Source organism: Hippopotamus amphibius, chromosome 2 (assembly GCF_030028045.1).
Source record: "Hippopotamus amphibius kiboko isolate mHipAmp2 chromosome 2, mHipAmp2.hap2, whole genome shotgun sequence".
Taxonomy (NCBI): domain Eukaryota; kingdom Metazoa; phylum Chordata; class Mammalia; order Artiodactyla; family Hippopotamidae; genus Hippopotamus; species Hippopotamus amphibius.
Genome location: NC_080187.1, coordinates 161997193 through 162024531, shown reverse-complemented (window position 1 = coordinate 162024531; position 27339 = coordinate 161997193). Strand labels below are relative to the sequence as shown.

Genomic DNA, 27339 nt, shown 5'->3' with positions numbered 1-27339 from the left:
TGCACTAAATTGTACGCACCACCCCCCATACTCCGAATTCACAGGTTGAAGTCCTAAACCCCAATGCCACTGTATTTGGAGACAGGGCCTTTAAAGAAGTAATTAATGTTAAATGGGATCATAAGGGTGGGGCCCTAATCCAACAGGATTGGTGTCTTTAAAGAAGAAGAAGAGAGACCAGAACTTTTTCTCTCTCCACTTGTGGGCACAGAGGAAAGGTCATGTGAAAACATAGTGAGACGGTGCTATCACCAGCTGAGAGAGACCTCACCAGAAATCAACCCTGCTGGCAACTTGATCTTGTACTTCCAGCCTCCAGAATTGTGATAAAATAAATTTGTTGTTTAAGCCACCCAGTCTGTAACATTTTGTTATGGCAGCATGAACAGATTAACATACTACGTTAATAAGAAAATGATACACTTAAAGGGACACACAAAAATCTTCCATCTCCATACTGGAGAGTATGGCAGAGTCTGTTAGTTATTCTGCAACATACATTCAGTCCTTCCTCTAAGGCAGGAATTAGCAAACTACTTCCATGAAGGGCTAGCTAGTAAATATTTTAGGCTATGTGGGTCATATGGTTTCTGTCACAGCTACTCAACCCTGCCACTGTAGCATGAAAGCAGCCATAGATAACATGTAAATGAATAAGCATGGCTATATTCAATAAAACTTTATTTATGGTCACTGAGTCTGAATTTCATGTACTTTTCACTTGTCACAAAATATCATTCTTTTAAAATTTTTCTCAACTATTTAAAACAATAAAAACTGTTTTTAGCTCATGGGTAATATTAAAAACAGGGAGCAGGGCAGACTTTGCCAATGGGCTGTAGTTTACTAAACTTTGCTTTAAGGTAACAGAACCTTTAATTATTAGCAGGCACCTAGCAATCCAAAAGAAGGACAACATTTCCCAGACCCTCTTTCCCCAGTAAACATGGCTATACTAGAAACAACTCGTCAAGGAGATGGGAGCAGAAGCATGATATGCAACCTCTGGGTTATGCCTTTTTCTTCTTTCCCTCTTCCAATTAGATAGAATGGAGACAGGGTGATAAATTACTTTGGAACATTTTTGAGGAAAGCAGCAAAACCCTAAGGATGACAGTCCGATAAGACAGAAGGAACCTGGATTCCTGGTGACCTGCCTGGCCTTTTATGCTGTGTTGAAGAATTAGACTTCTGTCTTGTTTCAGTCATTGTCAAATTGCTTAAATGGTTGGGGAGTGTTTCTTCTTTCTATTTCTTTCGCCTGAAAGAGTTTGTGTAAGATTGGAATTATCTGCTTCTTTAAAATTTGCCAAAATTCACCATAAAATTGCCCAGGACTGATGTTTTCTTTATAGGAAGGTTTTTAATACTAATTCAAGATCTTTAATGGTTTAGGACCATTCACATTTTTAATTTTTTCATTAATCCATTTTTATAATTTGCATTTTCCTAGGATTTTGCCCCTTTTTGACCTCTATTTGCAAATTTACTGCTATAAAATTATCCCCTTATCTTTAAATTTCTACTCTATCTGTAGTTATGCTGCTTCCATTTTTAGTCCTAATTTTGTTTATCGTGACCCCTCACCCCCTCTAAAAATCAATTTCAACAAAGGTTTGTCTAGTTTGTGTCTTTTTCAAAGAACCAACTTTTGGCTTTGTTGTTCTTCTCTATTGGAGTTTTATTTTCTATTAATTTCTACTCAATTCTATTGTTTCCTTATATTTGCAGAGATTATTCTAGTTTCTACCTCTAACTTCTTAAATGAATACCTAGCTCAATTTGCCTTTCTTCTTTCCTAATATGTATTAAAGCTACAAATTTTCCTCTAAGTGTTAATATGCAGTATTAATTAGTTTTAAATACTTTCTAATTTCTATTAGGGTTTCCCCTTTGACCCATTACTTGGAAGTATGTTTTAAACTCTAATAATATGAGGTTTATTTGTTTTGGATTTCTAAATCAATTACATTGTAATCAGAGAGTACAGCCTCCATACAAGAGATTTTCTGTCTACTTACAATAACCATTTAGAAAATACTGTAACAAAAACAAAACAAGATACCACCCAAATTACAGACACAAAATAAACTTGAGGTTCTCCTTTAATAATTATCAATTGAAGATGGTTAGAGATCCTTAGAAGTAATTTGTATAACAAGCTTTCAAAAAAATGTATTTCCTTTGATGGAGCAATTTAAGAAATTATTTTGCGGCAGCAAAGATTTCCATTCTCAGCAATATGACACCAATTACAGGCATTACCGATCTTTGTATCTCCAGCATCTAAGAGGTATTCAATGCATGCTGAATGAGTACTTTATAGAATAAAAATTTCTATTTGGTCAATATAAAGTAGTAAATACAAAAAACAAACACACCTTGGAATCACAAACGGAAGTAATCTAATACATACTTCAGAACAGTGAATTAATAAAGTGCCTTATCAATTAAAAACAAGCAAGCATGCCCTTGAGATATTCTATATTACCCCTTCTGCTTCTTTTATGTGGTCCTGGGTCATCTTCATCTTCAGTAACTGTATCTTGATCTTGTTCCTTTTGCTCTATTTCTTTGCTCTCAGTGCTAGTATCAAAATCTTCCCTTTCTTCCTCCCTTAAGGATACAAATAAAAATCACATTCGTTAATGAATACAGAATTCCATTCATGAAATACAGCCTGCATATGAAGTGCCAGGCATTTTGCTTAGGAAGCAGTGGGCAAGATAATACAGAGTTTACAGTCTTGCAGAGAAAACAGATAATTACTGTAAAACTAAAATATGTAATAAATACTAAAAAAGGAGAAATTAAAAATGCTACAAAAGCATTTCAAGGAGAACCAAATCTAGTCTTAGGGATCAAGAAAGGTTTGCTTAACGAAGTGACATTTAAACTGTGAGACTAAGGAGACTGGGGAGGGGTGAGGTGACAGGTAAGAAGAAATCCTCATTTCTAGCAGAGTGGATAACATGCGAAGGCACTTTTCAAGGGAAAGGGAAGGAGCTTTTAATTTTGAGAAGAATGTAAACAAAAAAAAAGAATTCAAGATATGAATGAGAAAAAGCAGGGCTAGATCATACTGGGCCTTGTAGTATTATCTGAATAACATTATTCAAAAAGCAATGGGAGGGACTTCTTTGGTGGCACAGTGGTTAAGAATCTGCCTGCCAATGCAGGGGACACGGGTTCGAGCCCTGGTCTGGGAACTACAATCCCACATGCCTTGGAGCAACTAAGCCTGAGCACCACAAGTACTTGAGCCTGTGCTCTAGAGCCTGAGAACCACAGCTACTGAGTCCACACACCTAGAGCCCATGCTCCACGACGAGAAGCCACTGCAATGAGAAGCCTGTGCACCACAATGAAGAGTAGCCCCCGCTCACCACTAGAGAAAGCCCATGCACAGCAACAAAGACCCAACACAGATAAAAATAAATAAATAAATAAATAAATAAATAAGATAAAATAAAAATTTTAAAAGCAATGGAAGGGATTTCCCTGGTGGTCAAGTGATTAAGAATTCGCCTTCCAATGCAGGGGATGCGGGTTCAATCCCTGGTTGGGGAACTAAGATTCCACATGCCATGGGTCAACTAAGCCCATGCACCACAACTACTGAGCCCGCATGTTCTGGAGCCTGCGTGCCACAACTAGAAAGAAGCCCGCACACCACAACAAAAGATCCTGCATACCACAACAAAGATCCTGCATGCTGCAACTAAAAAACAATGGGGAAAAAAGTGGAAGAGTTTAGAAAAGGGAAATGACATGATTAGAAGGCACTTTTGCTGATATGTGGAAAATCAACTGAGAAAGTAGATGAGGTGAGATCAGTAAAGAGACCACTGTAATAGTCCCTGTAGCTGGGTGGGAGGTGATGGTGGCTCAGAGTGTAAAGGAGATAAGTGCAAAATCAGTGGAGGAGAGAAGCTGACAAATTTCAGATACAATGGGAAGAATGAACACAATATGGATGTTTTATCTAATCCACTGTATTGTCCAAATCAAAACTAACGTTGTAGAAACTTGAATTAATTCCATCATTTATGTTCTACATTCAAAGAGAATTTTGCAAACTCACATGTATTCAGGAGCCAGAGAGACAATGTAAATGAGTGAGGCTAGGTGAGTATAAAAAATATGAAGTGGTAGGATCTATAACATGCCTATTTTCCTTTTCTAAAAAACTGAGATATCACAAGGAAAAAAAATTTGTAACTATGGTACAAATTTATAACTATGGTAACCACTTCACAATATATATCAAATCATTATTTTGTACACCTTAGATGAATACAATATTTTATGTCAATTATATCTCAATATAATTGGAAAAAGTTTACAAAATGTGAAAAAAATTGAGATATAATTCATATACCATAAAAATCACCATTTTAAAGTGTACAGTTCAGTGGTTTTTAGTAACATTAACAAGGTTGTACAATCACTGCCACTATCTAATTTTAGAACATTTTCCTCATGCCGAAAGAAAAACTACGTAGCCGTTTTCATTTCCTCTTCTCCGCTGCCCCTGGTAACCACTCATCTACTTTCTGCTATGGATTTGCCTACTCTGGACTTTCCCTATATATGGAATCATTTAATACATGGCCTTTTGTGGCTAGCTTCTTTCACTCAGCATGTTTTCAAAGTTCCTCCACATTGTAGCATCCATCAGAATTCCGTTCCTTTTTATTGCTGAGTAACATTCTGCTATATGGATATACCACAGAAGGGATATCTCATTTTGTTTATCTATTCATCAACTAATGGACATTTGGGTTGTTACCGTCTTTTGGCTATAGAATAATGTTTCACTTTGGTGTACTTCAAAAACTGGCACAAGAGTGTAAAGCAATTATATTCCAATAAAGAGCTTAAAAAAAAGAAGAAGAATGTTTCTATGAACTTTCACGTATACATTTTTGGGTGACTGTGTTCTTTTTTCAAAAATATTTATCTATTTATTTATTTATGGCTGAGTCAGGTCTTAGTTGTGGCGTGTGGGCTCCTCTCTAGTTGTGGCGCACAAGCTTCTCTAGCTGTAGCATGCAGGATCCAGAGCATGCAGGCTCAGTAATTGTGGTGTGCAGGCTGTCTAGTTGTGGAATGCTGGATCCTAGTTCCCCAACCAGGAATCGAACCCACGTCCCCTGCATTGGCAGGTGGATTCTTAACCACTGGACCACCAGGGAAGTCCCGCATGTATGTTCTTAATTCTCTTGGGCATATACCTAGGAGTAGAATTGTTTGGCAGTCTGAAGAACTGCCAAACTTATCCAAAGCTGTCACACCATTTTACACATCCCTGTGAGCAATGTATGAGAGTTCTAATTTTTTCACATTCTCACCAATGTATGTTACTGTCCCTCAACTGAATTATAGCCATCCTAGTAAGTGTGAAGTAGTATTTCATTGTGGTATTGATATACATTTCCCTAATGACTAATGATGTTGAGCATCTTTTTATGAGCTTCATATATATCTTTTCTGCAGAAATGCCCATTAAAATCCTGTGCCCAATTTTTAAACTGGGTTGTCTTTTTACTGTTGCGTTGTATGTTCTTTTTTAATAAATTTATTTATTTATATTTTTTTATTTTTGGCTGTGTTGAGTTTTTGTTGCTGTTTGGCAGGTGGATTCTTAACCACTGTGCCACCAGGGAAGTCCCATATGTTCTTTTTTTTTTTTTTAATTAATTAATTAATTAATTTATTTATTTATTTCATTGGCTGTGTTGGGTCTTCATTGCTGCACACGAGCTTTCTCTAGCTGCAGAGAGTGGGGGCCGCTCCTTGTCGTGGCGTGTAGGCTTCTCACTGTGGTGGCTTCTCCTGATGCGAAGCACAGGCTCTAGATGCGTGGGCTTCTGTAGTTGTGGCACATGGGCTCAACAGTTGTGGCTCATGGGTTCTAGAGCACAGGCTGAATAGTTGTGGTGCATGGGCTTAGCTGCCCCACGGCATGTGGTATCTTCCTGGGGCAGGGATCGAACCTGTGTCCCCTGCACTGGCAGGCTGATTCTCAACCACTGTGCCACCTAGGAAGTCCCTCCCATATGTTCTTTATATATTCTGGATATCAGACCATCATCAGATATGTGATTTGCAAAACTTTTTTCCCATTCTCTGGGTTTTTTTTTTTTTTTTTACTTTCTTGATAACTGTTTTTTACAGCACAAAAGTTTTCAAATTTGGTGAAGTCTATTTCTTTTCTTTGGTTGCTTGTATTTTAGGTGTCATATCTATTAACTTTCTTAACATATCCAAAAAAATTCCTTAAAGTATTACTGATGGCCATATAAAATACAACTGTTGGAAGTCTGCAACCTATGATTTTAAGATGTAATAGGTATTTTTACATGTGAGTACAGCCAAAAGTCAATACACTAAATTTGGAATACTGAGATTTTTAGCACTTCCTTTGCAGATTTTATTTAAAAATGATTATTTCTGCTAAATTTGAATATGATTTGCCATCTACAATGTGGGAATAATTCCCACTTGTTTTCACAGCCAATCTTCATCCCTAATATGCTGAAATGCAATAAAATACTTAGGCAGTCACAATTATTTAAGGTACTGACATCCTCTGTGTATACCTTCTACCAAAAGCTCCAATCTCAACTCTATTCCTCAAAGGGCTTGAAGGAGCTCTGTGAAACACAGTGTACAACCGTGATGGTGATGGAGGGGAGAGATACTACAAGTAATTCTAGAAACTGGTTAAAAATAGCCTATTCAAAGTTTTCTGGGAAATTATAATTTATAAGATGAATTTTATGAGAAAATGAGTTGTAGATTCCCTGGAAGTTTGTTTGTTTGTTTGTTTTTTAACATAACATGTATATCTGAGGACTGTCTGTATGTAAACTTCATAGGGTTGCTGACACTATTATATAACTATAGAAAACTAGTTTTCTAAAAATTTTGAAAGCAGTTTAGAGTTTAAGGTGCTTTTATTCTTCACGTAATCCAGATAAGCGGTGTAATTCAAACCATACCCAACAGATACATCTGCAACTGAACTTCTCTGCTCATCTTCCTTTAGTTTTTCCTGTTTCTCCTTCATTTTTTGTTCTTGCTCCTTAAGTTTTTCTTCCTTCCGTCTACGAATTCTGAAAGTTAAAATAAAATATTATAGTCTGATACTTTCAACTTTTAGCATCTTGTCTTTACTCATCAAATTATAGAAAATGCTCCAAATGTTACCACAAAACCATAAAGTAGTTACTCTATTCATAACCTCTCAGTGTGAGCCAATGCCACATTGTAGCCCAACTTGGTTTTAGATGCAAAGAAATAAACAGCTTTCATTACCACAACTAACTATACTTATCACTTACCTAGCAGCTGCTTCTTCCCTCTCTTTTCGATGTTGTTCTGCTTTTAACTCCCGGAATTCCTGCTTTGCCTGTCGTAATATGTCAACATAATCTTCAATGAAATCCCTAGTAGAAACTAGGGTCAGTAGTTTCCCACAGAGAGCATGAAGTATCTTCATTTTCTCTCCTGTCAAAAATTGGTAAGTAACTTTTGGATTATCAATGACAGGAAAAATTTTAATTTGTGGCTCAACGTGAAAATGTTTAATAAAGACTAGGGAAAAGTCTCTTAAGATCAATGGCATATACGGAAAAAAGCAACTTTGATTCCAATTAACAGTTATGTGATACACAAGGCATTTCAAATACTAATGACCACCTTATATACTAATTAAAGACATGAAAAATTTTCTAATTGCAAATAATTAACTTTCAAGTTTTAATTTTTAGGCTCATGTATGAAGTTCAAATCAAAAGTAAGTTATAACCACGTGAATTAAAAATAAAAAGGCGGTAGGCAAATTGCTACTCTGAAAGACTGTACAAAAACACTACCATAAATTATAAAAATTATATATGAATGTTAGATCAACTATACCTCAATAAAATTTTTTTTACTATATGAATCTTAGGAATTAGGTACTCTTATTATATGTTCTCTTAAATAAGCATATTAAATTCAATTCTATGTATTTGTACATTATGATTTCTTATTTAAAAAAGGAAGTGAAAAATAACTTCACCTAAATTTTACATATTGTGCCTCACAGCTCAAACACTTACTCAAATGAATATTAGAATTCTGCAGCTACAGCTTAAATTTCTGATATACTAATAAATAGAAGTGAAAGCTAGCTAACTCTCACTTATCCTTCTAAACTTGTATATGTAGTAAACTAACCACAATTTTTTTTTGTTTCTTTTGGCTGCACCATGCGGCATGCGGGATCCTAGTTCCCGACCAGGAATCAAACCCACTCCCTCCTCAGTGGAAGCACAGAGCCTCAACCACTGGATTGCCAGGGAAGTCCCCACAAATTTTTAAAATAATAGAAAATCCAAATAGAGAAAGAAAAAAACATAAATAATTAAAGCTAATATGAATAACAACAGTAGTTAATTTACGTCCCTATTTGTATTCCAACAATTTTTTTAAAGACTGCTTTCTCCCTTTCTCTTTTAAAACTGAGTATTATCTGAAATTTTCTCATCAGCTACTGAGTTTTCTGGGTGTAAGAGGATAAGAGGGTAGGAAGTAGGTAGGTTATACAAATTCTAACTTGCCAAGTTTACCTGGTGTCAAATCATATACTGAAGTGCTTGACAGTTTCTTCACTAGACTGGGGTTGCTCAAACGAAGCTCCATACAGGCATCATCTGTAGCATCAAATCCTCCTCGTTTTTGATACCTGTACTTTGCATTTGCTGATGTTACATCAGCACCTGAAGCTAAGATGTGTAGTCTGAGGATTTCAGAAAGAGTGCAGCTATCAAGATCCAAGCTTTTCAAACTGCAGCCTATAGTTGTTAAAAATGAAATAGTCATTTAGAATATAAACAATAAATACTCAGCAATGTAAAATATACCTTTATAAAAATAAAAAGGCAATCAAAAAAATAAAACCCACACATACCCTGGTGCAACTGCGGCCATGCAGCTGCCAAAGATGCAACTGCAGACAGTGCAGATTTTGTGGGGTCTGCATCTTCGTCCAAAGCCTCTGTTAAATCTTTAAGGAAATAAATACTTTATTCTAGTGCGAATCAAAGCTTGAATCTTTGGGAATAATGCCCTTTTAAAATGATGAAAGAAACAGCAAACAGCTTAACATTCAGGAACCTCAAAAGAACCAACACTAGGTACAACAAGCATCATTCACATTCTGCCTAGTCTCCAACTAAAACTATAAATCCTAAGACATGCACTACACACTAATTTTTCCCTTACTTAACACAGAGAAGACAATTTTCAAGTTACCAACAAGAGGCACATACACATTCAAAAAAAAAAGGTAAAATACACTTTGGAATGAAAAACAAATCTCCTTGCTCAATATAACTTTAGAAAAGTCTACTTTGAAAATCTGAATCTATTTGAAGATACCCAAATCTTTTATAGATATTTTAAGATTGAATCATAACAAAGTATAAGAGTAATCATCACGAAACCAGCACAGAAAAAGAGCTAAAAGAACTTAAAGACAGCACTGCTGTCACTTAACCACAGATTTATCCTCTTCAAATTGCTTGTCTTTATTTTGAAAACTCTCTGATCCATGAAACAACAAGAAGATATTCCTGTATTTTCTAAGTAAATTGTTTTAGCTTTGGAAATGGTGCTTAGCCTACAAACAGAACTAAAGAGCAAATCTACTGGCAGAAATGTATTTAGGATATATAATTATTCCTTGCATAGATAATAAAATTAAAATGTTACCTATGAAAAAACTTTTAAGCTGATTAAAAGCCCTTCTGTTATACCACAGTACAGTAGACACAGCTTCAGACTAAGAGTCAGATAATGTACATTCTCTTCTTAGCTCTGCCCATCCCTAGTTCCTAGTTACATAGTCTTTAGACCAGTCACTTAATTGGCTTCATTTTTCTTAAAGGGGTAAGTCTAGATCAGCAGTTTCCAAATTCTTCAAGTATTTCTTGGAAGCACAATATAAGAGATAAAAGATGCCCTTGTTGAAGTAGGGAATGGAGGTGACAATCCTGCCCATTCATCTTTCCAACTCTCCTGCAGTAAGTAGCATGGAGGAATCCTTGTACAATTTGTAGGGCTCCATGGATTAGAGCTGGAAAATCATTGGGCTAACCTGGTTCTGTGGTTCCTTAACTTTCTACTATATGATTCCCTCCCCAAAGTTCACAAACTGAAAAAATGAACCTTAGAGAACAGAACTGCGGTCCTTCACTAAAGGAAAAAGGCGGCTCTGGGATTATGTCTGATTACAATCACTGTCAATTTCATGGCATTTAAAACATAAACACTACCACACAGGAGAAGTCATCTGACTAAGGTTACAAAGGTGCATAAGTTATTCCTACCAGGCCATGAATCTAGTCAAAGTGACAGACATTATGTTCCTCCTCACCAGGGAAATACTAGACCTAAAACTTTTTCAATTTTCATTTTACATTTAAAGCCAAATAAACTTAAAATTAATACAGGCACTCTAAAATTAACAACAGTCTGTATAAGTGTATTGGCTCTCTTCCTTTGCAGCAATTCAACCTATTTTATCTATAGTAATTATAATTTACTAGGACAAAGGCTATAAAGGCCTTAGTAAATGGACAACCAACAAAATGAGTTTACTTTTAGTTGTGTTTAACATGTTAAAATATGTATTCTTTAACTCAATTACCTACCAAATTGCATTCTCAAGAAACTATAAATATCATTCTAGGATTTGCTGATACAGTCACTTGGGCATAGCATACCAAGAAAGTATAGCTGAACTGTATATGGCATGACTACCTGAAACAGATACATTTACCATCATCGTAATCTAGAATTAGGTACACACAATTTCAACACTAAACAATAACATCTCGGCAAATACACAACACTCTTCTATGTAAGAAGAATGCTCTTGTTCCCATACTTTGAAAGGCATTTAAGTTCATGATGTAAGACTAAAGAGAGGAATTGATATTTTTAACATAAGAGTTAAAAAACTGTTCAAAATTTCCAAGATTTGATATAAAAACAGAGGGAAACCAAGGGCCAAAGAAATGAGATATTCTTGAAGACAATTACTTCTTTGCCATATTATATGGTAATATAAAGTAGTCATTATGAGGCTCTAGGCCAGAGTCCCTGAGTTTGTATCCCATCACTTTATTAGCCATATGTCTTTGGGCAAGTTAATTAAAATCCTTAAGACTAAGTTTCTTTATATGTAAACAGCAGAAAATAATTACATCTTCCTCACAAGCGTGGTATGAGGATTACATGAAACAACGCATATATAGTGTCTTACTAGCTATGTGATCACTTACTATCTATGTGATCTTCAGTAAATAACCTCACTGAACCTCAGTGTTTTCATCGCTAAGATAAATTCATGCTTTTATCTTCTGCTCAATTTCCCCGTTTCTAAAAATAGCAAGAAACACCTTACATAATAAGACCAGCTAATGAACAAGTAAAAGAATATTCAACCCCATTTGATTATTCAGTTGCTTTCAGGAAGACTATGGAAAAGCTTTTTCATTACTGAGATGGGAGAACACATGAAAAATACCTGGGGGAACAGTCTAGGGCCCTTAATGAAACTGAAATAACCATATAAAATGTGGCCAATAATAACAGGCAAGTGAGAGAAGGGTGAAATTTCCAAAATATTTTTTTCTTCTTAACATTTAAAGAATTTCAAAAGGAACATTAAAACCATTACATAATGGTCAATACTTATTCAGAGGTAGACTTTATATTTACAGACAGTTCTGTATAGGAGTAGAGCTATAAAAATTACAGATCAAACAAATCATGAATAGAAAATATAATGGAAATATAAACATCAACAGTTACATATATTTTTCCTTTACATTAGCTGATTTTCCAATACAATTTCCTTTCGACTCCACTTTTTGTCATCAAGACTTCTAAAACTACAAAATTCACCTGCTTCAAATCCTGAATTAAAGAAAGCTTTATGTCTTATATTAAGGTCAGAATTTGGTCAATAACCCTGTAATGTTATTGGTCATTAAGACAACTTAAAGGCTAAAAGAATGAACATATGTTACACTGTCTATCTTAGATAATCCATTTTTAGTGCTGGTACTTGTCATTAGAAAATCTTTAGATGTTTTATAAATGGATTTACCTTTCTGTCTTTCCTTTGGTAGAGTCTCATTTAATTGACTAAATCATCTGTGATGACAAAGGAGAACCACATTGCTAAAATGGCCTTGATAAGGAACCTATGGTGATTCGCACTCAAGCTAGGGAATATATTTTGCTTGAACTCAGGCTGCAAAATCAAAAGGCAACCGACATTGGCTACATACTCATGATTATCCTATTGCTTCATCGACCAGGTATAAAGGAAATTAGCTCAAATTTTTAAGGCTAACCATGCTATCTGAATGGAGGAATGTCCCATTTTTTTCTGCCAAGATTCTGCTATCAAGATGTCTCCATACAGCTATTTTTTATTATAAATTTTTATGCAATACACTATTGTTTAATAGTCCTATCTCATATGTGGCAAAATTCAGAGAGTATTATTCAGGAAGTCAAATCAATCTTTTAATATAAATGCTTAACAATTCCTCTGACGGAGGTAAATCCTAAATAAAACAATAAACATACTCTACTCTGTATGAAAAATAAAAAAGGGTTTCTCCAAGAATTATTCCTACATTAATATATACCACACATTGACTCTAGATACTTAACTGTATAGAATTTAAAAGAGCAAAATTTCTAGTTCAAACTACTTAGTGAAATTTAAAAATTAAATTTTACTTAACTCTGATCTAAAAGCTGTCAGATAGGAAATGAAATCAGTGGTAATATTTTCAATTTGAAGTATTAATAACAACAACTGAAGTATTTCCTTACATGGGGGTGAAAAAAATCAGTGCTATTCAGTAGAATTTCTTGGAGTTACAGATACTAGTTAATGAAATCTGTAGTGCCCCTAAATCTAAATTCCTTTAGAGAAATCTAAAGGAATAAAAAGCAAGATAGATTGGCGGGGTAGGGGCTGCAGCATTTTCAGGGTGATCAGAAACAGTATACACAAAAACAAAGTTTTTCTGAAACAACTGATAATGTGTTGCTAGCATAAGACTCAAGAATCAAGTAACTTGAACAACCATATTTTATAACTGTAAAAGCCAAGTTAACTTAAAAATTAACTAACTGAAAATTCGTTTCACTAAAAGCTACTATCAGCCGGCAATAACATTGAATTCTGACCTTTGGTGTCAGCATCAGTTATTTGCTCTTTGGCTACTTCCTCTTCTTCTTCAGCTATCGCCTGGAAGATGGCAGTCAGGAAGAAAAAAAGCAATTCACATAGTGGGCCTTCACTGTCATTTCCTACAAGAGCTTCCTCTAACACTTCTGTGAATAAAATGTTTAAAATGAATTTAAAGTTCTGGTCATGTACTGAAAAAACAACTCCATTGGAATAATAAACATTTTAATCAACAACAGCCTGTGTAACTATTTTCTTAAGCGCTTATTTATCAAAGTAGAGCCAAATATTATTCAAGGCAAAATCAAAAATAATTTATAATGATTACAATACAATAAAATCATACGCCAAAATCACTGCATTCAAAGAAAGCCAAATTATTCTCAGTAGATCAGTATAATATTTCATCTAAGTTTAAATTTGAGATGTAAATTAAGGCATATATTAAAAATTATAATTTTACTTTAATTTGAATAACAATGCCAAAGATTTGTTATTGTTGTCCCACTGTTCTAAAGAGCTATGTAGGACATTACTGTTTACCAAGTAGTGCACATAAGAGGTAATCATCAACATTAGGTGTAATCCTAAAATTGTGTTCAAGTCATAAATGTTTCTTATCTAATTCAGCTAACCTAAACTTCTTACCTAAACCACCACTGTTCAGACTTCTTGATTTGTAAGGCACATGATTCATGCATCCCCTAGCTCATAGAGAAAAACTAAGGGAATGTGAAAGCCCTCCTGAAGAATATACTCTTCTTAAAATGAGACTGGCATTTTAATTCTGTCTGAGACTCTTTACTTGGATTTTAAGAAAATTATTTTGCTATTGGTCAGCTAAAAATCTAAAATGGGATCTAAAGCCCTTCTCATACTAATTTAGCTCTTATAAATGATGTAAATACAAAGTAATAGTATGTAAGTGCAGAGGCAGAATGGAATCACAAATTCAAGTTAGGCAACTTTAACTTGTGTCCAAACACGGCTGTCAATTTCTTCCCTTCCTGCACTTACATACCATGCCACCCTCAAGAAGCAGAGTCTATTCCTTCACCTCCTTGAAACCCAGCAGCCCTAACTAATGGAATATGGCAGAAGCAAGGCTTGCTAGTTCCAGGCCTGGCCTTTAAGAAAACTGGCAGTTTCTGTTTTCACCCTCTTGGAGCACTCAGCTGCCACATAAGAAGCGCAGGCTACTCTGATGGACTGGAACGCCACGTGGAGGAGCACCGAGGCACCAGGCATGTGTGTGAAGAAGCCATCTGAACATCTAGCCAGGTGACCCTTCTGTTGACTCCAGTCCCAGCTGCTGTCTGACTGTAATCACATGAAGGACCCCAAGACAGGACTGCACAGCTGGGTCCAGTGACTCCACAGAACTTTGAGAGAGAATAATTTGTTCTTTTAAGCCACTAATTTTAGGGTGAAATATAACACAGCAATAGCACTTGCCTAGAGTTACTCCCTCAGGAAACTCATCTTGAAGGTCAAAAAGCTCCCCAAATGCATTCAGGAACTCCAAAACCATCAGAGCATCACCAAAGATTTCAGGAGGTAGTCTAGTTTTCACTGGAGTTGGTTCTGGAAGTTCCTGCAAGATTAAACAATTTATCTAACTATTTGAACCAAGTACAGGAAATTGTAAAAGTCAGATATGATATACTCTTCACCAAATAAGAATTATTTTGTTTAAAGAATTATTTCATGTGGTTCTCAACCCTGGGTGTTTATCATAATCCCCTTTGGAACTTCAAAAATTATAGATGCTGTGGCTTTATTTCCGCTTTACTAAATCACAGTCTCTAGGGATGTTTTCCTTCATCAAACTAAGAACGTAACTTTAGGCTGAATTGTACTTCTGACAACATTTCCTAGTTAAGGGGGACTCCTAACCTAGATGCTGAGATCAAGGCATTAGCTGTGTCAATATGATCTTCAATGTGGTATTTTCCTTAGGATATGGAACAGAATTAACCCACCATCTATTGACTTAGAAATGGTTCCTTATAAACTGAGATGAATGAGTTTGGACTGGATACTTTGGTTTTTTCTGGAGATGGGCAGAATCTTTGTCTAGCAATCAAACTAAATGTATGCCTGGCCCCAGTGGTTACTGGACTACCAAGTTTAGCACAGATGACCAACTCTTTCCACAGAATAAGAATTATTATCAAAGCTTGTTATAAAATACTAACAATGCTACCTTGGAACTCTAAATATAAACATTTGCTTAATTGGCTATTTCCTCTGTTACACAGGTGTGTGAAATATCACATAACATGCTTATACCTTAAGATCATCACATTCCATATCTTCTCTAGGTTTACTCCACTGTTTTAAGTATTCCATATATTTTTTCTTTTCTTCACGCAATTTCTCTCTTTCCTAAAATAAAAGGTTAATAAAAATTCTTATAAGAAATTTATAAGGGGATTTCCCTGGTGGCACAGCGGCTAAGAATCCACCTGCCAATGTAGGGGACACGGGTTTGATTCCTGGCCCAGGAGGATTCCACGTGCCTCAGAGCAACTAGGCCTGCACACCACAATTACTGAGCCCACGCGCTGCAACTATTGAGGCCCGTGCGGCTAGAGCCCGTGCTACACAACAAGAGAGGCCACTGCAGTGAGAAGCCCACGCATCACAACGAAGAGTAGCCCCCGGTCACTGCAACTAGAGAAAGCCTGCATGCAGCAACAAAGACCCAAAGCAGCCAATTAAATAAATAAATAAATAAATAAATAAATAAATAAATTTATAAAAAAAATTTTATAAGGCAGCATCAGCATCACCTCAGAACTACTAAGAAATACAAATACTTGAGCGCTACCTAGACCTATTGAACCAGGAACTCTGGGGTTGGGACCCAGCAACTGATGTTTTAACAAGCACTTCTGGTGATTTTGATGCACATTAAAGTGTTAAAACCACTGATCAAAACAATGCCTACCTGACAGAACTGCTACAAAGATGAAAAGTATCCGACACATAGTAGCTCCTGGATAAATATTAATTCAATGTGACTCTGTCTATAGCAGTTCTCCCTCTACTTTCAATCAATTAGATCTTAACTAAAGAGGTAAGAAATTACTAGAGTACCTAAAATAAAACTTCCCCTTATATTTGTAATACATTTGTTTTCAAGATTCACTTAAACCTGCCTAACTGCCTAGAGACACACAGAGGGGACAGTAAGTAAAAGCAATATGAGAATACAATTGGTGGACTTTTCCCCCTCACTTGGTCTTTCGAAACACTTATTTCTTGGTGCTGGTATTTGAAACTGCAAGATAAATATTGACCTTAAAAGTCTCTAATAAAGCAGAATGTAAACAAAATATTTTATTATAATTATTTTCAATAAACCTATGTTAATGTACGTAATATATATATGTTTAATATACATTAATGTTCTCTTTCCTTGAAATTTAGTAATGCTGAAAGCAAACAGGTATACGTTTATTAAATTTAACATAAAACAACTAGATAGTTGCAGAACTTACTAACTGTGCTTTGAGTGGTCTGTTGAAATAAGCTCCCCCATCCCCCAAATAATTCTTGTAGGATGTAATAAGATGGGTATTTTTATTCACTGTTGCTAAGGGTACGCATAAGTACATTTGACAAACAAATACTATGTCCACCATGTACAGAAAGTTTTAAAAGTGTTCTTACCTTTTGACCTATCATTTTACTTCTACAAATTTATCCAGAGACACAAGCCAAAACCAGGAAAGACTCTGGTTCATAAATTTGAACAAAGTGTCATTATTTATGAGCAAAAATATGTAATTGCTTACCTATATCTATTTGATTTTTTTATATGCAATCACTAAAAATTTTTACTTGTTTAGTTTACTCAATACCATGATGGAATATTTATAATAATGTTAAATAAAAAATATATATATACAAAATTTTAAATGCTGGATCTTATTTTCCAAAGCCCAGAATAAAAACTAGAAATAATCAAAGCGTTAATGCTATCTCTAAATGTTACCACTTAGATTACAGATGGTTTTTTTTTCTTCATGTTTTCTACATTTTCTGGAGTAAACATGTATCAGACACTCCCCATCTCCACCAAAGGGCCTATGTGAAATAATGCAAGAAACATATGCAATTTAAATAAGCACTATGTGTAACATGATCACCTAGGCTCCTTCTGAATGTCCCAGAAAACCAATGATAATGACTGACTTCAGAAGGAACCAGCTATAGAATTCTCTAAGGGATATATACCACTGAAGATTATAATCAAAGATATGCTGAAAACCCTATTATCACAGATACCTTATTCTTCAAGAAGAATAAGAACAACGCAGTAATTCTAACTAATCATACATGATGCATTTTACTTTTGAAACTTTTACATATATTGTCTTCTCTAAATATGAAAGTCTAAATAATGAAAATAATCAACTTTAAAACTGTACTTTAGAAGAGGCTTTGAGATGTAAAGGCAGGCATATATGTTGAACCTTGAATCATTCACTAAATTTTCCAAAGCAAAAGGGAGATAAACCAATACTGCTTATCAGTGCTCTATGTACAACTATAAGTGTAAATGAAAGTGATGAAAGTACTGTATTTGAAAATTAACCATAAATTTAAATATATAAAGTACTATTTACTATTTGTGGAGAGCATAACTAATAAACTTGAATATACCTTTTCTCTTTCTATTTTAAGCCTCTCTTTTTCTTCTTTCTTCTTCAGTCTCTCTTCTTCAACAATTTTCTTCAATTCTTCCTTCTTTTTCTCTTTATCTTCCTTTTCTTTTTTCTTTGCCTCTAAGGCATCTGCTTTTTCCCTTTTTAATTTAGCCTTTTCAAAAGCTGTGGAGAAGGTCAAACTTAGAACTGTACACAGACAGAAAATAACACACTTTTTTTTTAATGTAACAAAAGAATCCCTGAAATATCTTAAGGTTAAATGAGATCAAGAGCGACCCACAGGGGTTGTAAATTCCTGGTGGGAGTCAGCAGGTGATTACAATGGGAAGAGCAAGTCGGCTGTGTTTAAGACAAACATATATCTGTCTTTGAAAGCCCTGCAACTGAAAGTGTGATCCTAAGACCAGCAGCAAGGTATCACCTTGTTAGAAGTGCAGAATCTCTTTTCCTACCCAGGCCTACTAATTTAGATTCTTCATTTTAATAAGATTTTCAAGTGATTCATGTGTACAGTCACATTTGGGAAACAATGTTTTAGAAGGCTGTAGGAATCAAACAAAAATGGCCCAAAACAGTTTGAAAGCCCTAGGAACTGCCAACTTATGCTTAATCTAGCATTAGGTCAGTTTAACAAGGGATATGTTATACCCCGAAATATTGTTTTAAGAGATAAACAGAGGTCTCATTTATCAAAGAAATTAATAGTAATGTGAGGGAAAAACTATGCTTAAGACAAACAAAAACAGAAATATGCCATTTTAAAAACATCCCCTACCTGGGCACAGAGAAACATTTTTTTCCTGTAACTAAACAGTTTTTGCAGAGAAAAAAGACGTTAAGAAGGCAGACAACAAATGAAGGTGAAGGAATTGGAGAACTAACATTTATTAAGCCTCTTCTGTTTGCCAAGACCTTTGGTATATCCTTTACATTGAAACTCACCTAGTGACTTCATTTCTTCTTGTTTCAAAAGTTTGTCTCTTTCTTTAGTAGCTTTGTTCCTATAACCTGCAATAGTCTGTTTATTAGCAATACTGTCCTCCTAAAAACAAAACAAAACAAGAAACTGAAGTTGTAGAACCACAACTTTTACAAACTGATGATCTGCTTTGTTCTTACAGTAAAAATAAAAAACAAAAAAATTTAAAGACCTCATCAATTATAATTTTATACTAAGGTTTTATTCTAAAGTATAACTGAACGGTTAATAACTCTAATCACAGTACCATACAGAATGAGTTAATCCTATAGCTCTACAAATTAGTACCAAAACCTCCCAGGGAAAACAACCAGTAATATATATGGGGAGTCTTAAAAATATGCATTAGAAAAACAAAAAAATCTTCCAGGATACTTTATAAACTAGATGGCATAGACATCAAATAAGAAGGACAGAGAAAAGACATGTGAGACATTCTTGTAGTCAATGTTAAACAAGTCAGAAGTTTATTTTTACTTTATTTCTTGGGAGATTAAGGTCTCTAGCCTGCTTAATTTTGATATTATCATCTCTTATCTTTTAAATGATCTTCACATTTCAATTCCATAACTTATTCCCTGTATTTCATTCTGCTTTATATTTTAGTAATTGCTTATAGGCTTGCTTCCACTTCGGTACACAATCCCTGTGGCATGAGAATCGTGTCTGATCACACCTGAAACTTCTACAAGCCTCACTGCTAAGCAGTTATCAACATACAGTATATACCTTTTTTGTGTGTGAAGGAATGTGTTTCTTCATACAGGCTACAGGGGTGAAGGGAGCCAAACCCTACTCTTAATTTTGCTTAGTTTTATTAAGAGCTACAATGTCGTTTTTATCTATTTTTTACTTACCTGACTAACAGTTACTCGTTTGGGAGGTCTCCCTCTTCTTCTGTTAGTAGTGGTGCTGAAGATAAATGTGGGTGGGTCATCAGGGAAGAAATAAGAAAAATCTTGTTCTGCTATTTTATATGTTGAAAGAGATGATGCCTTCATTAAAAAAAGACATAGGGTACAATAGTAACACATTAGTAAATCATATATGTTGATAGATATGCTATCTAACATCATGATTACTGTAAAGACCATGTCAAAAACATTAGAATTTATGTTTATTATGGAGCAATATACACTTTATTTCTTGATCCTTTTAAAAACTATATAATTATTCAGCATTACCATAAAGAAAACCATAATTCAAAGGATTGCTTCACCATAAAATACTCAAGAATACTTCCACTGTTTCCTGAATTCTAAAACTTTCTCAAAATTACACTTATTTTATTTTTTTAGAATTTATTATTTATTTACTTATTTGGTTGTGCTGGGTCTTAGTTGCAGGAGACAGGCTCCTTAGTTGTGGCTTGTGGGCTCCTTAATTGCAGCATGTGAACTCTTAGTTGCGGCATGCATGTGGGATTTAGTTTCCTGACCAGGGATCGATCCCAGGTCCCCTGCACTGGGAACTCCAACTCTACCTTACGTGTTTTCAAGTTCTTATACTTCATCCACTGTAAATTTTAATGTCTGTCTATTTTTCTAATGGGGTGCTTATGCTTTATAATTGATTTGAGCTCTTCACTGTACTCACTGAAAGTATTTTTCCTCCAGCACATGCCCTTGAAGTCTATTCATGAGATTTTTAAACCTACATAAGTCCATATTGTCAAATCAATCTCATCTTTGGTATTTCTTTTCTATTGCTCCTCCTTAGTACTTTTAGCGTAAATAACATTAACATTTATTTCATGCCTTTTTTTTTTCTTTGAATTAGACCCAACTTCATTTTTCCAAATAGTTAACCAAGTGTCCCAGTTCTATTTATTAAATAATCTATCTTGGTCTCTAGAGATTTGAAATGCTACTTTTCACACAGAGTAAACTCACATATTCTTTTTCTTCATATCTTTTCTTTCGATGTAACATTTACATATGCTGAAATGCACAAATCTTAAGCATACAGTAGCTGATTTTTTTTAAATGAGAACTTTAACTTATTTATTTTTAATTTATTGGCTGCACTGAGTCTTTGTTACTGCATGCAGGCTTTCTCTAGTTGCGGCGAGCAGGGGCTACTCTTCGTTGTGGTGCATGGGCTTCTCATTGCAGTGGCTTCTCTTGTTGCAGAGCACAGGCTCTAGGTGTGCAGGCTTCAGTAGTTGTGGCATGCGGGCTCAATAGTTGTGGCTCTCGGGTTCTAGAGCTCAGGCTCAGTAGTTGTGGTGCACAGCCTTAGTTGCTCCATGGCATGTGGGATCTTCCCGGACCAGGGATTGAATCCATGTCCCCTGCATTGGAGGGGAGGATTCTTAACCACTGTGCCACGAGGGAAGTCCCTGATCTTTTTTTTTTTAGTATTTATTTATTTATTTGGTTGTGCTGGGTCTTAGTTGCAGCTCTAGGGCTTCTTAGTTGTGGCATGTGAACTCTTAGTTGCGGCATGCATGTGGGATCTCGTTCCCTGACCAGGGATAGAACCTGGGCCCCCTGCACTGGGAGAGCAGAGTCTTAACCAAAGTGCCACCAGGGAAGTCCCCAGTAGCTGATTTTTGACATAAGCATACATCTCTCTAACCTATTCTATTGCTTTTTCACTTAGATAGTGTCTCTCTCCCAATATGAGCTAAATATATCTAATTTTTAAAAATCAGTTTTAAGTTTTATCATTTAACTTTTTACTTAATGTACAATGTGAGGTTTCTAAACTTTATTTCTTCCCTCTGAATGGTTATAAATATAATCTATCTCCTTAGTAGTGGTCTCTGAGATTCTTTTTTATTATATATATTTGTTTTCCTATCTAGTAGAATCTATTTTAGCCTTGTTCTTTGAATCTGTTTTTGTGAGCCAGCACTAAACTGTCAGAAAACTCTAGTTGCCCTACCCCCATTAACGTTTTTTTTTTTTTTTTTTGGCGACATGGCTTGTAGGATTTTAGTTCCCCAATCAGGGATCAAACCTATACCCCCAGCAGTGGAAGGGCAGAGTCCTAACCACTGGACTGCCAGGGAATTCCCCCCATAACTTTCCTTTCTCCAAGTTTTCCATCTATTCTTACCTGTCTTGGCTGATCTTTTTTATACAAGGAAAACAGTAGAAGTACCTGAGCCACCTAGCAGTTCTAGCAACTGCAAAAAACAGTATTATATCGAATGAAATACAAAGAAAATTACTAAAAACGAGCTCCAGATAAAAAGAGAGCTATTTTCAACCAACTTTGGAGTAACATTTCGGCAATGTTACAATTTTATAACATTATTCATTTTTCTCTCTTTCCAACAAATAATATCACTGTTCTGATTACCTTAATTTTAATGACTCCATCTTGTGGTTCACAGTGTTGCTTCAGAAAAAGCTTTAGTTTATCACGAGAAAATAGGTGTTTTCTCCGGCTACAAGGGGAAAAGGAGGAGAAAGAAGAAAGTGTTAAAGAATTTTATCTGAACTCCATAATCTCTTTGAATCCATAACCTCAATTTCAAGCCTAGGAAAAGAGGAACATTTCATTTTCTAATAGAATTTATGTAGAAGTTATGAGAAACTTTATATAGAAGTATTTATGTAGACTGTTATGGGGACTTCCCTGCTGGCCCAGTGGGTGAGACTCCACGTTCCCAATGCATGGGGCCCAGGTTTAATCCCTGGTCAGGGAACTAGATCCCACAGGCATACTGCAACTAAGAGTCCACATGCCACAACTAAACATGCTGTAATGAAGATCCTGCATGCCGTAACTAAGACCTGGTGCAGCCAAAATAAGTAAATAAATAGTTTTTTTTTTTTTTAAAGAATGTTATAACTTCCACTTGAGTGGATTAATCATAGAAGTCCATTACAAAAATAGCATATGTATTTGTTGCTTAGGAACCACTTAGAAATCAATAAACCTCAAGGAAAATATACTACACAGAGTAAACCAAAATCATATGATCATCCCTACAAGTATCACCATTAAAATTCTTAGCATAATTAAAATTCATAGACTACCAGATATCACACAGTACTATGTAAATCAATATTCACATGGATATTGTGAATAGAACTGAACATGGGTTTTATCAAATTCTAAAATATTTTGTATTTAAACTTCATATGGCAGCCAACAAATTCATGGGATTAAAATTAAAGAGTTAAAATTATTAAGATTCTAAAAATATACTATTTTTCATTTTTCCTTGCCCCCAAATTCAAAAACAGCAACCACAATAGTGCCACCACCACATACAGAGCAAAACAAAAAAAATAAACAACACATAAGTATTTCTGGAAAGGTTCTGGAAAGAAAGCAAATGTTTCAACTGAATTTAAGGTACTGCTTTCAAGAAAAAGCCAAGGGGACTTCCCTGGTGGTGCAGTGGTTAAGAATCTACCTGCCAATGCAGGGGACACGGGTTCAAGCTCTGGTCCAGGAAAATCCCACATGCCGCAGAGCAACTAAGCCCGTGAGCCACAACTACTGAGCCTGAGCTCTAGAGCTCACAAGCCACAACTACTGAACCCACGTGCTGCAACTACTGAAACCTGCGCACCTAGAGCCCGTGCTCCACAAGAGAAGCCATCACATTGAGAAGCCCACGCACTGTAATGAAGAGTAGCCCCCACTCTCTGCAACTAGAGAAGGCCCTCATATAGCAATGAACACCCAACATAGCCAATAAATACATTAATTAATTAAAAAAGAAAAGAAAAAGCCAAGTTAAAAGCTGCTATGAGTAAACAAACAATACAGAAGTTCTTAAGTAGTGGCCCTCTCCAAAATACATATTCTTTTCCTAAACTATAGGAAGGGCTATATGAATAAAAGGATCTTAAAAAGGATGTCAGCACCATATAGTAGCTGAGAAGGAGAAGGTAATTATCTTTTGACTACTGACTAAATATACTAGTCCTCAAGAAATGTATTGTCCTACATGGCACCTGTTAGTCATATTTTTTTAAATAAAATTAAAAACCTCAGTTTCTCACTATTACTAGCCACATTTTCACCATACTGGACAGCACACATATAACCTTTCTATCACTGCAGAAAGTTCTACTTGTCAGAGCTACTCTATCATATCAAGTCTTCCTTACAGGAGAATTACCATCTCTTTATTATAGGAATAGTATTACCTTTTGATGCTAACAGAGCTGCAAGTCATTTAAGTCTTCTATTATCAACTATAACTTTCTCACCTTATAATTCTTTCCCTCACCAATTAAGAATAAAACGAGTTAATAAGATTGTAACCAAGATCTAATAGAATTATACTTAAAATGTAAGTCAAAAAGTAAATAGAAAAGTGAAAAATATTAAATAGGGAATTACATTATATAAAAAACATATCTTAAACTAAAAGCAAAGAAAAAAAGGAAAAAACAATAAGGAAAACATTAGTTGTCTCAACTATTCACTAGCCCATAAACTGAATAAATTCAAAAGGTTGAATAATTCATGAGCATTATCTTGGAAATGCTATTTTCAATATACAATAAAGTGAAGAATGCTCCAGAGAGCTTACATTAACGATAGGCCCCTCAAAAACAGTTTATAGAAAGCAATATACCTGACTCAGGATCCACTCAATACTATCATCACTTTTCTTTGGACTCATGAGTATATGGGGGGGTGGTAACAGGGATGAGAGAATAAGTAAAATTATTGTACATCAAAGAAAATGCAAGACTGATTCTTAGGTGTCAAGTTGAGAGTTGGCTGATAATGTCAACTACTTACTATCAGGTGACTAAGGGCCTAACCTCAACAGGCAACAATAGGGATTTTCCTAAAATACATCAATGTAACTTAGAGCCGTTCTTTTAAATGTTAACCATTCACTACCTATTTTTATTTTTAATTTTTTAATTTTATTGAAGTATAGTTGATTTACAAGGTTGTGTTAATATCTGCTGTACAGCAAAGTGATTCAGTTATACATACATACATATATATATATATACACATTCTTTTTCATATTCTTTTCCATTATGGTTTATCACAGGATATTAAATATAGTTCCCTGTGCTATACAGTAGGACTTTGTTGCTTACCCATTCTATACATAATAGCTTGCATACTTATCCCAAACTCCCAATCCATTCCTTGTAGATAAATTCATTTGTATCATATTTCAGATTCTACATATAAGTGATATCACATGATGTTTGTCTTTCTCTGTTGACTTAATTCACTTAGTATGATAATCTTCAGGTCCATCCATGTTGCTACAAATGGCATTATTTCATTCTCTTTTATGGCTGAGTAATATTCCATTGTATATATATACCACATCTTCTTTATCCATTTATCTATTGGTAGATATTTAGGTTGTTTCATGACTACTTCTCTTCTTTGATTAGGTCTCAAACAGGAATTTTTAAAGATACTCATTTTTTATTACTTAACTTCCTTAGAAATGGGGAGAAACCGATCAGACATTTGTGTCTAATGAACAAAATATTACAAATGTGACACTTCTAAGCAGCTATGAAAATTGAGTTCTCCTACAAGAAGTACTTCATAAATAGAATCCTTCTTAATTTTTCAGATGTGAAGACTATTTGGGGTTAGTTACTAAAGTAAACAAAGGGCTCATGGTTCATTAGGATTCACATTATCAGTCTATGAGCATATAAATATACATTTATTTTAAAAAGGGAAGCAATTACCCATTTGTTCCACATCAAATCTCAATTGAACATAATTTTTCTACTTTAAGCCAGCACAGAGAAGATATGGAATTTTACCTGATTTGTGTTGCTTTAACAATAGCACACTCGTACAATTCTTTTTTAGTGGGTTGCACCTTGTACTTGAATAATAAGGGATCAACTGCATCTTTTTTCTTCCTAAAAAGAGCAAAGACACAAATAAGTTAATAATTTGTTTGGAAACATAATATTTTAAATGAAATCTAGTTTCTAAGAACATACTATAACAGAATCTAATACATTTTTAATTATGATTTTATAATATATATTTATAATATATAAAATATATATTTATAATATATAAAAATATATATTTATAATATAAAATATATAAAAACTGATATGTCTCACTATTTTTATTAGTCCAAATAGTAAAAAGCATTGCTTTATGTTAGGTACGTACTTTAATTACTCATTCAATAAATTTTCCTTGGGTGAAGAAATTAACTCCAGATGAATAAGCAGACTACCCAGTTTATATTAGATAAATTCATAAATAAACAAATAGCTCTTGGATATACTTTTAAACTCTTTTCTTCATAGCTATGTAATCTAAGAGCAAAAGTGGAGATAATGTAGTTTACCCTGTTTCAAGAACTAGCAAAAAGGCTATACATTTAATTCCCACCTTCATCAATTTCTCATTTTTTTCTTCCCTTTGAGGGTACAGTCATTCATTTTTCTATCCACTCACTAAATAGTTAAGAGCCTACAATGTGCCAAATACTAAACAATAAGGATTCAGTGGTGAACAAAATAAAAATACAGTGGGCAAACAAAATACACAACAGGGTAGATGGAAAGTGCGATGAAGGGAATAGAGTGCAGAGTGAAAGGTCTCTATTTCATATAGGGTGATGGTCTCTGATAAATTAACCAAGTAGGCCTTCCAAGAAGTTGACACTGAAGCAGAGATCAGAAAAAAATGAGGGAACAACCCATGAGAAAAATCTTGGGTAAATGAGTTTTTAAAGGAAGAGACAAAAGAGTATGTAAAGGTCCTGAGGGAGAAGCATGCATGGTTTGTACAAGAAGCAGAATAAACAGGGAGAAAAAGAAGAAGGTTCAATCAGAAAGATAGCAGCAGGGCCAGATTATGGGTCATTAAGGGCTTTAAACTTTACTCTGAATAAAGACACCAGAGGATTCTGAATAACGGGGTGATGATTTCACTTACACTTCAGAAGGGTCATTCTGCCAATGAGGGGACCAGAATGCAAACAGGGATATCAGTTAGAAAGCTAATGCAATAAACAAGTGAGAAAAACGTTGGCAGTACAGACTAAGTGGATAGTGGTGGCAGTAGAGAGAAGCGGTTAGGTTCTGGAAAAGCTGCCTCTGTGAATGCAAGCGTATATGTAAAGGGGATATAAGTGGAGGTTATAGAGAAGAAAATGATATGAAAGGATGATAAAGAGAAGCATTGGGCAAAGAAAATAAGATATAGTCAAAGTGATATAAATATAGTACACACACTGCCGACAGTGCCAATCTATATGGATTTATATGATTCTTCTCCAAGAGCACTCGGCTGACCAAAGCTGTCAACTGACTAAATTTCAAAAAGTTAAGTTTCTTTACTATACACACCATAAAGTGAATAATAAAGTAGAGAATGAATTCTCCCAAGTAAATAAAAGAGGACTGTATAAGTGTAACTGAATGAAGTGAGCTTCAATTGCTCTTGAGCAACTGACGAGAATTAACTAGAAAAAA

General features: G+C 34.9%; 1 protein-coding gene across 1 annotated transcript in view; it reads right to left on the bottom strand.

Annotated features, from left to right (window-relative positions):
• Window positions 1-27339, bottom strand: part of BAZ1A (bromodomain adjacent to zinc finger domain 1A) — an 83375-nt gene that overhangs the window by 17090 nt on the left and 38946 nt on the right. The window contains exons 5-17 of the mRNA XM_057720864.1: window positions 25660-25761; window positions 22238-22325; window positions 19786-19923; window positions 18892-18991; window positions 17945-18111; window positions 15563-15658; window positions 14726-14864; window positions 13270-13416; window positions 8963-9058; window positions 8622-8846; window positions 7350-7515; window positions 7008-7121; window positions 2492-2616 (exon numbers count right to left, since the gene is read on the bottom strand). Coding sequence (XP_057576847.1) covers window positions 2492-2616; window positions 7008-7121; window positions 7350-7515; window positions 8622-8846; window positions 8963-9058; window positions 13270-13416; window positions 14726-14864; window positions 15563-15658; window positions 17945-18111; window positions 18892-18991; window positions 19786-19923; window positions 22238-22325; window positions 25660-25761 — 1703 coding nt within the window. The remainder of the gene's footprint in view (window positions 1-2491; window positions 2617-7007; window positions 7122-7349; window positions 7516-8621; window positions 8847-8962; window positions 9059-13269; window positions 13417-14725; window positions 14865-15562; window positions 15659-17944; window positions 18112-18891; window positions 18992-19785; window positions 19924-22237; window positions 22326-25659; window positions 25762-27339) is intronic.